Source organism: Solanum dulcamara, chromosome 11, assembly GCF_947179165.1.
Source record: "Solanum dulcamara chromosome 11, daSolDulc1.2, whole genome shotgun sequence".
Classification (NCBI taxonomy): Eukaryota; Viridiplantae; Streptophyta; class Magnoliopsida; order Solanales; family Solanaceae; genus Solanum; species Solanum dulcamara.
In genome coordinates this window covers 60,089,530-60,099,588 of record NC_077247.1, presented here as the reverse complement: position 1 = coordinate 60,099,588, position 10,059 = coordinate 60,089,530, and the positions used below count along the sequence as shown (strand labels likewise).

Sequence of the window (10,059 nt, the reverse complement as noted above, 5' to 3'; positions counted from 1 at the left end):
AGTGATTAGAGACTAGATCGAGACAATTATACTTTCTTTGAATTATTAGTGGAATTTTTAATTCTTGTTATATTGTAGATAGCCAAATTAGTACAGCTGATCATATCCATGGCTTAATGAATGATATATATAAATTCTCCTTTGCAAAAATGTGTAGTAGTTGAAATTGCACTTAATTATTAGAACTTATGAATTATGTATGTCCAATTGCTACAAATCAAATCATCCCTTCTAGTTCTATAATTTAGTAAACATTGTGTGGGCTATCTATACATCATATGGATTAATTAAATTATGTGGATTAAATGTAAGTACGTGGAATGAATCTCGATTAATATACGTATTACGTATACCGGTTTGATAAGAATTGATACCACAATGAGCAATTATACATTTCATAAATAGTTACCAACCTTTGCATATGTATTAGTATTAAATAGAATATGATCTACAAATTACAATCTCAAGATTCGTTATCTTATAATATATGTGTGCTAAATTTTTTGAGTATTTATTAGAATACTATTTTATTGTAATCATGCAAAACAAAAAAAAAAAGCGAGGGTGATTTTATGATTCTTCATGTAACACAAGAGACTAGCTTGAAGATGGTATATGAATAAAAGAGGTTAATGAATTTTTTAAAAAAAATTTGGTATTGTTTTTATGTAATAATGCAATAACCTTGTCAACTCTATCTTATCATCAACATTTTATATTCTAGATTTTCTGGAGTTTGGTCCCACGTAGGAGGAGGGATAGTGTGATTAAACTAAAGTTTTATGGAATTGAAATTTGAAGTGTTTGGGTCAATTTTCAGTGTCATCCACCAAATTTCAAATATTTAATGCTATCTATATGTCTATAAACTAACGTAAATTAGTAAAATAAAATAAAATATTTTTTTTGAATTAAATTATTTTTAAATATAAAATAAATCATATTTTACCTAATACTAATATATATATAAAAAATAATACAATATATTTAAATATTATATTTATTAAAATAATATAATATGATATAATACAACATAATCACGGATTCAACCCTTGGAAACAGCCTCTGACAGAAATGCAAGGTAAGGCTGCGTACAATAGACCCTTGTGGTCGGGCCCTTCCCCAGACTCTGCGCATAGCGAGAACTTTAGTGCACCGGACTGTCCTTTTTTTATAATATAACATAATATGATGCGTTATAAAAAATATAAAACAACCATCCAAACGGAATGTAAAGATATAGTGAGACTATTATTATAAACTTACTTATAACATATCACATATAATACTTTTCATGTTTAATATTTTGTAAAAATGTCACTTTTGAAAAAAAAAATGTTTATGTAATATATATCTTAAGATCATAAATTATTATTTATTTATTTTAAAATTTTATGACTAATGAATTTATATATTATTAAAAGGAGAGGATAAAGCGACCATATTCATCCAAGTAGCCTATAAATTTGCCGTGTGTCATAGGAAAATAATTAGTTACATTAGTTAAATTGGGTAATAATTAACTAAATTTTAAGTTTTTCTACCTTTTTTTTATAAATTTAATTTCTGAATAATTTTTTATTATTATTATTTTCTTTAAATACAAATTGTGACAATTTTGTAATCATACGTAGAATTATTTTTGAAAAAAATAAATTATTTTAGAAAAAAGTCAATTTAACCACAAATACCAAAAAAAATAATTCAATAGTTATCTCTATTTTATGTATCTTTTTTTTTTACGAGAAGCTTTAATTTTATATCATAAAAATTGTCTGCATTTTAATATGAGCTGAAATCCAACACTTTTATATTTAAAAAAAATTATATATAAAAAAATTAGAAAGATAAGGGTAAAATTTGAATTAATACTTACAGTTTTGGAGGTGATTATAACTTCCCTATTTTTATCATATTTAGATTATTTAAAATTATCAACAAAAAGGATTTTATCAAGAACAAAAAATTTAAAATTTAATATTTGAAAATTAAAAGATTATATCGGAACAAAAAAATTAAATTTGATATTTGTAAATTAAAAAGATTATGTCGGAACAAAAAAAAAATTATTTGATATTTGAAAGTTATCAACTCCTAATATATCTCAACTACTTCCCACTTTCACATTCTAAATCAAAACATTCAGAATAAAAAATCAAATGAAAATGACCAAAAAAAAGTTGTTGAGATACTTGATTTTTCCGTTTTTAAAAATACTCGATTTTTCAGTTTTAAAAAATAAATTAAAATTATTTAAATCTGTTGTTATGGACTACTTGACTCGTGGCATCACCACAAAAATTAAAAATGTCAATTGACAAATAATAAAAAAATGTTAAATAAGTAATGTGTAAAAAAAACACATTAATGAAGCGTCAGTTAAAAGTAAAATCAATCAAAAAAAGATAGACCCAATAAAATATCAACTATCCCGTACAATTCCTAAAATTTCTCTCCCACTTGCCTTAATTTCTCTATTCCTCCCCCAAACCACCTTATTCTTCAATAAATTTAACAGCATATCACCATTTTTTATTTTTTATTTTACACTGCAAAAAAAACAAGTTTCTCAATAAAAGATCAAACAAATACCAAGTCTATAATAAACACTACAACTCATGAAAAGGCAAATCTTTGCATATTTAGTTTCTCTTATGATCTTTTTTTTTTACTAACGAAAATGCACTAATTATATAACATTATACATTGTTTTACATGTCTTAAGTGGTGGACATAAATTGAAAATCATGGCTAAAATTAATTTGAAATTTAATAATAATTTCTTCAGTAAAGTTATTAAAAAAAAATAATAATTTCTAGAATTAGTTATCGATTAAAAGCTTAAATGTTATTATCGCGCAATCGTGAAGCGAACACTTTATATTACTTTGATCTTCAAGTAAAAACTTGATCACAATAAATGTTTATGAAATCCTTAAGAAATAATCATACTTGATATCATCCTGCCATTATTTAATTATTTATTTTGATTATCATTGGTATTATTAGTTATAGTCATGAAAATTATTTTGTTTGGTTGATTGAAGTTTGTGGGAGGTCTTATTTTCTCTACTCAACAAAATTATCTTTAAAATTTTTAATATGATTTGATCCACATGAGTTGTAAAGAATTGATGCGAGGAATCAATTAAAGTCGAGTGCTCTTTATCTTTACTTAATTTGCGGGATAACACATGAATCAACTTTAAAAACATAAAAAAAGCAAAGATTATCGGCATAAAAAAAATTTTCATTAAATTTGTAGTTTTATTTTTATTTATGCGAGGGTTTATCAATTTTATAGTACATAAACTGTAAAATTGTTTTTTCTTAAAAATCCTTGTAATATAAAAGGATAAAATTATTTGTATTTGATTTTGAGATGAGGAATATTTTTAATTTAATTAAAATCACAAAATTTATATACGGGTGTTAGTTTTTTTAATGTGGGGTATTTTTATACATATATTGTTATTTTTTTTTATATTTATATGAATTAATTAAAAGAAAAAAATAAATTAAAAAGTTTTGGAGATGGTTATAACTTCCACACTTTCTCTTATGTCAATTTCTAACAAATACTTCTTGAATTGAAAAATTATACTTATTTAACTTTGCCATGAATTGAAGATAACTTTTGAGCATGAATTGAAAAATATTTTTTTCTTGAATTTTAATTTAAAGATAATAAATTTTCACACATAAAAGAATAGTAATATGCTATCTTAACTACTTAAAAGTTAAAAACTATTATGCTTAATACTTCTATTTTTTTTCATTATATGCGATAATTGGGTATTAATTTGACTTTTAATATGAAATATAAAATTAAGTTTTACATTTTTATTAAAAAAATAAATAAATTTTTTTATGAATATTTGAAAGAGCATATAATTGTGAAACAAAATTTAATATGCTCAAATAAATAATATATATGTGCAAACATAATATATAATATAATCACTTTCTTTAATAATATCTGAATATCGCGCAAGTAAAATTTAATTACATGCAATAGAAGAGACGATTTGTTAAACAAGCTAAAATGAAAAAAGTATACACGTGGAAACGGAGGAAATCCCCAAAAAGGAAGAAAAGAAAAAGGGACATAAGGCGGATCTTTTTGAAAGGGGTGGGCGGCTACTGCCTAGCTACTACTGAAGGGAAAAAAAAAAGAAAAAGGGCGTGCTGAGTCGGATTAAAAAGTGCTTCACTTTATTATTTGAGAGAATCAAGAAAGAGAAAGAGAAGAAAAGTGAAGATCTCTAGCCACATACAACTTATGGCTCAAAAATAACAAATACCTTTTTCTTGCTCATGTGGCATAACACCAACCCACCCCGCACTTCTCACTCTAAATTTGTCACGATCAAATATCTATATCCACCCTTACTTTTAATTACACACGAAGTTAAAAGATGAAGGTAGTAATAAAAAGTAAAAGTAAGCATGTGTGCATATTAGGAGTTATATGATTAGAAATAAAATTATATAAAACATGTTATAGGATAAATATAGGTTTGGCATAAGAAGAAATTAGAGAATGAAAAATTGATCCTAGAAAGAAAGGTATAGAGTATCAGAGTAGTATGTAATCATATATTGTCAGATTTTTATATAGGAGAGACCATAGGTCAATCTCCTCATCTCGGTTCTCCTTCTTTAGTAATTAGTTAGTATTCACATAGTATTTCATTATCAATTTTTAGTTGTTTCATTTGTTTTCTCTATTGTGTTATTTATTAGTATCTTATTTTCTTTCAATTTTATTTAGGTTACACTATTTTTGAATCAAAGATTTATCAGACACAATATCTTTATCCAACAAAAATAGATATATATCTTACTTTCTAAAACTCACTTATAAAATTATACGAAATATATTATACGTCATTTAAATTTAAGCAAGTAGATGAATTTAAAATCTTCAAATTACCCGAAAATCACATTAATTTTTTTATATAAAAAAGGAAAATACAGGAGAAAATGAGAAAGCACCTATTTTGGTAAACCAAAAACCAACCAATCCTAAAACCAGACCCAAAGTCCCATAACAGAGAAAGTGTTAGTGGGTGTCAGATCTCTTTCTCTCTGCCTCTGGTGAATGAGTAGTGTCAATTGAGAAATAATCCCAATATTCATCTCATTTTATCTGTTTCTCTTTCTTCTGTTCTCTGCTGCTATTATACTAAACTTTTTATCTTTGGGACTTGCCAATGTCTGAAGCAATTGTTAGTAAGGATCCTGCCATTAAGCTCTTTGGTTGGACTATTCAGTTGTCCGACTTTCCGGCGCCGGCTCCCTTGGATACCGGAGATTACAGTTCCTCAGCGGGAGAAGTCGAGCAAGAGCTCAAGGTATGATAATATATGCTTCTTCTTTGTATATATAATGACTTTATTATTATTTTGAAGTCATTTGGAGACTGGTTGTTGACTTTCCTTTTGGATTCATTTTGGACCATTTTGTTAGGGTTTTGGATTATTAGTTTTGTTAGATTATACTGAAACGGAAGGGATCCGTATTGGTTATTTTTTTCTTCTTGGTCGGAATTTTTACCTCTTTTGGCTATTAGGTTATGCTTACTGAAATTTTCTATTTTGGTGTTTCTTTCTTTGTCTTAAACATTTATGCTTTTCTTTGTTGTTCTTTTCCATTGATTGTTAGCTATTTTGTAATGAAAAAAAATATATACTGAATTTACCGCCTTTTGGTCAAGCTCACTGCACGGGCTTGTCTAATGCAGTTTACCTCTTCTATGAGGTTGGCAAGCTATTGCACGTTAGCAAGGTTTGCCCTGTGTGCTACCCTTCGGGCAACTACGGCAAGGGTATATATGAGCTAGTTTTTAAACGGAGGGTAAATCATGCCCTTTGCCCTAAAAACAATAATACTGAATTTACCAATTTTTTGCAGGAATTTAATAGAGTTGTAATTTCTTGTGTTTCCATTCAACTATGACCCAATCTCAATCTGCTAGCTACGATTGGTCGTACAAATCCTGTGTATCCAAGAGGATTCTTTGTAAATTGTAATTTGACTATTTTCACACGGCCATTGGCTTACCACAAGTCTCCTCCTCTTTCCAGCTTGAGATACGTTATGCTTTGAACATAGGAGTTTTCCTTATGCCTAAACAAGTTTTCTTTAACCTGTATTTGACAAGCTGAGCGGAGCCTGCATACCTCAAGCAATAGCTTTGCTTTGTTCATTGCTTACTTCAGATTTTTATATATCAAATTTATGTATTTTTGAACTTGTCAATTATGTGGGACGTGAAAGCATCAAAGGACACAGTCTGTTGTTGTCTTCTGTTAATTCCTGTAATTGATATAATATGATATTATGTAACAGATATTAATTTCTCTGTCCTCCTTCACTAACTTCTAAATGATAGTACGTCCCTCCATTTCAATTTGTTTGTACTGATTTCCTTTTTAGTCCCATTGAAGAAGAATGTCTCTTTCCCATTTTGGTAACTCTTTAATTCTAACTTTTCTCATGTCATGTGTAAGACCACAAAATTAAACGACATTTTGGTACATTCTACATATCTTTAGTTTAAGACCACAAAATTCAAAAGTTTTATTTACTTTCTTAAACTCTGTATCAAGTCAAAAACCAAACAAACAAATTGAAACCGTGGGAATATATCACATTAATGTCTTCCTTTTTGCCTTTGACCTCAATATTCTATCTATGACATAGTCACATGCTTCAATGGCAGGGAAGCTCAGTAGTCAGTGTAGATACAGGATCTAGTGAAATCTTGTAAAACACTGCCTGACTCTGCAACACCCATAAGTTATCCGTTGCTTGAATAAATTTAAAGAAACTAACTTGATTAATCCACTCTACATACAGGGTCAGTGTGATGATTATAATGATGACAATGAACATTTGACTGCTGAGGATTTACAGGATCAGAATCCAACTCAACAGAGATGTGATCTTATAAAGAAGTCGCCTGGTTATTATGAATGTTCAACAGCCAAAACGTCAAAAAGTGAAGAGGAACAAGGTGAAACAAGCAACTCACAGGAGAAAAACCTGAAAAAACCAGACAAGATACTTCCATGTCCTCGCTGTAAGAGCATGCAAACAAAATTTTGTTACTTTAACAATTACAACGCCAGCCAGCCTAGACACTTCTGCAAGAATTGTCAGAGATACTGGACTGTTGGTGGGACTATGAGGAATGTGCCTGTAGGTGCTGGTCGTCGGAAACACAAGAACTCGGTTTTGCATTACAGTCGCATATCCGTCTCTGAAGCACTATCAAATGCAAGAACAAGTTTTCCTAATGAAACCCAGCAACCCCTATCTGAGTCAATGGTTTCAGTTTTGAATGTTTCTGATAACCCTATGCAGAATTGTTCTGGGAATGGATTCCACAAATATAAAGAGCTTGGAATTCAAGCTAGAGATAATGGAGATGATCATTCCGATGGGTCTTCACTTACTGCTGTAAGTTCAAAGGATAGTGATAATGGGTTGCCTGACACGCCAAGGCAGGACTGCGACAGCTTTCCACCTCATTTACCTCGCTTTACTGGAGCTCCTTGGCCATATATATGGAATTCTGTGCACTGTAGAAATGCAGTACCTTCACCTGGTTACTCTCTTTCTAGCATTTCCATGCCGTTCTTACCGGCAACCACTTATTGGGGTTGCACAATACCGGGTTCTTGGAACGTCCCTTGGATGTCCCCACACACTGCATCCCGCAACCAAATGCCTCCAACTTCTGGCCCTAATTCTCCATCTTCGGGGAAACATTCAAGGGATGAGAATGTGCTGAAATCAACAGGCACTGAGGAAGAGCAACCAAAAGAGAATAATCCCGGGAAGCGGCTATGGGTTCCTAAAACATTGCGGATTTATAATCCAGGAGAAGCCACGAAGAATCCTATCTGGGCAACATTGGGAATAAAACACGAGGTAGTTGATTCAGTCGATGGAGGTCTTCTCAAAGCCTTTCTGCCAAAGAGTGATGAGAGGAACTGTGTTTCAGAAAATTCTACTTTATTACAAGTCAATCCAGCTGCAATGTCTAGGTCTTTAAATTTCAATGAGAGCTCATAAGCAGGTGTGTTAATAAGCTTTGTAATGTTATAAATGGAGGTGGCAAGACAGGAGTTATTCAGCTGATTATGCTTCTCTACAGTTGTCTGCCACTTGAATTTCCGTAATCCCCCCTCCCCTTGTTTAGACCAGTTATTCATAGTGTAGTCCAGAGAAAGTCTAGATGTAGACTCAACATTATGTTTTTTACAAAATTAGAGTAGATCAATCTTGCTAATAGTTCCCTCCTTTTTGTGTGAGTGAGGCCCGTGTGTTTTGTTTTCTAGATGATTTTTCTAGGTATGACTTTCTTAGTTGATGTGTAAATTTGTATTTGAGAAAGTGAGACACGTACTAGAGTCAATGTATGAAAATCACCCGATGTGGTAAAATAAGTTGGAGTGAAATAAAGAGTTCCTTATTGACCTATTTGTCTGCTTCAAGTTCTATTATAATGCACCACTATGAATGGAGCTTCACCATGCATAACCTAAACTTTCCTTTCCCTATATTTATTGGCCTTTTTCTTTTCTTCTCTTCTCTTTTTGGGACAACTTCAAATAATTTTCAGTTTAAATTGTACTAATAGATATAAGTGAACTATCTCACGTGATTGTTTATGTTGTTCCTTTCCAGAAACTGAATGAGGGCTATTGTACAACTCCTAGTAGTTGTATATGCAACTATATATTGTACTGCATTGAAAGGGATAAAATAATGGCCGAAGTTTGAGATATTCTAGTTATTTGGTGAACAACTAGGCAAGATTCATTTTCAGGGAATGGGTTGGGGGAGAGTGGGGTGGTTTGCTGTGGAACTTATCATGTGGCTTCTGCAATAGATGACTACTTGTTTTATGCACTTTCTTGGCACAAAAATCATTTGTTGACTAGTTGAAAACCTATCCTTTGTAGATTCACTTGGGTTAGACAAGATTCCTTGATAACAAACTATTCAAAGCACATTACTTTTACAGTTGGTTTGGGATTCCATATCAGCTTCCAGGGACCAACATCAGGCTGATTCATAATTAAAACGACAATACATGACAGAGATTATTTGCTCATACAGGTGCAGTAATGCAGAAAGACAGACCGTCCCTCCACCCTTAATCAGAGAGTTTGAATCGAGCCTTGGGAATGGAAAGCTCCTAATAGAGACTGCCCTTTTAGTGAACCTTACACGAGACAAAATATTGGATTAGTTGGATCACTGGGTTTCATTTACTGTATGCATAAAACAACCAACCTCTCTACCTGATAAAATGTTTTTATCTGTTATTTCTTTTTTCAATCGGAAGCAACCTCTCTACCTTCCAAGGTAGGGGTAAGGTCTACGTACACTCTACCATTTCCATACCTCGCTTGTGGGACTGCACTGGGTATGTTGTTTTTGTTGTATTCAGCTGTTTGAAGTGTGAGTCCGATGCACAATGCAGTGTCTATGTCTTGTTATACTTTCCTTGACTATAGTATCATTCAGAGAAATTAAATGGGATCTTGTTTGATTTAAGAGAATCTCAGAAACAAGTAAGTTTGTTATCAGTCTATGAGAAATTAATTTTGCTGTAGTCGAAACTATAGTGTTTCTGTTTTGTTCAGCCGACTCATGAGGTTGCCTGGAAAGCTCAAGTTGTCTATAGTTGCAAGTTATCTGCTTTATTAAGGTCTTATGAAAAGTGTTGGAGTATGGCAAAGTTATTGGGATTGAAAATCAAAAGTCAACTTTCATTAAAAATAGTTCAATGGTTGCACTACTTTCTAAGTGATTCTTGAACTACGTAAATCACACCAGCCTCAATGAGTTTAATTAGAGCATTAAAATGGTGATGTAAATAAAAGACGAAGTTGCGTCTATCGCTCCCTTACGGCCTAGATAAAGTGCATTTGTTTGTTGAAGATAAAATTAAAGCGTGAAGATGTCCCCACCCAAGATAACAAAAGATAAAATTGAAAAGCAAAGCTTTTAATTAAGAAGCCACTTGGAGAAAAGATG

The 10,059-nt window shown here is 31.1% G+C and overlaps 1 protein-coding gene across 1 annotated transcript; it reads left to right on the top strand.

Moving 5' to 3' along the window:
- Positions 1 to 5,010: 5,010 nt before the first annotated feature.
- LOC129875211 (cyclic dof factor 3-like) lies at positions 5,011 to 8,493 on the top strand. Its single transcript, XM_055950658.1, has 2 exons — positions 5,011 to 5,357; positions 6,865 to 8,493. Exons 1-2 carry the CDS (start codon positions 5,217 to 5,219, stop codon positions 8,083 to 8,085), a joined length of 1,362 nt encoding a protein of 453 aa, XP_055806633.1. The 5' UTR covers positions 5,011 to 5,216; the 3' UTR covers positions 8,086 to 8,493.
- The last annotated feature ends 1,566 nt before the right edge of the window (positions 8,494 to 10,059 follow it).

Bases quoted from the DNA above. Each gene is read 5' to 3' on its own strand.
- LOC129875211 (XM_055950658.1), top strand. From the start codon at position 5,217: ATGTCTGAAGCAATTGTTAGTAAGGATCCTGCCATTAAGCTCTTTGGT. The intron at 5,358-6,864 runs GTATGATAATAT...CTCTACATACAG, and splicing joins AAGTCGAGCAAGAGCTCAAG to GGTCAGTGTGATGATTATAA.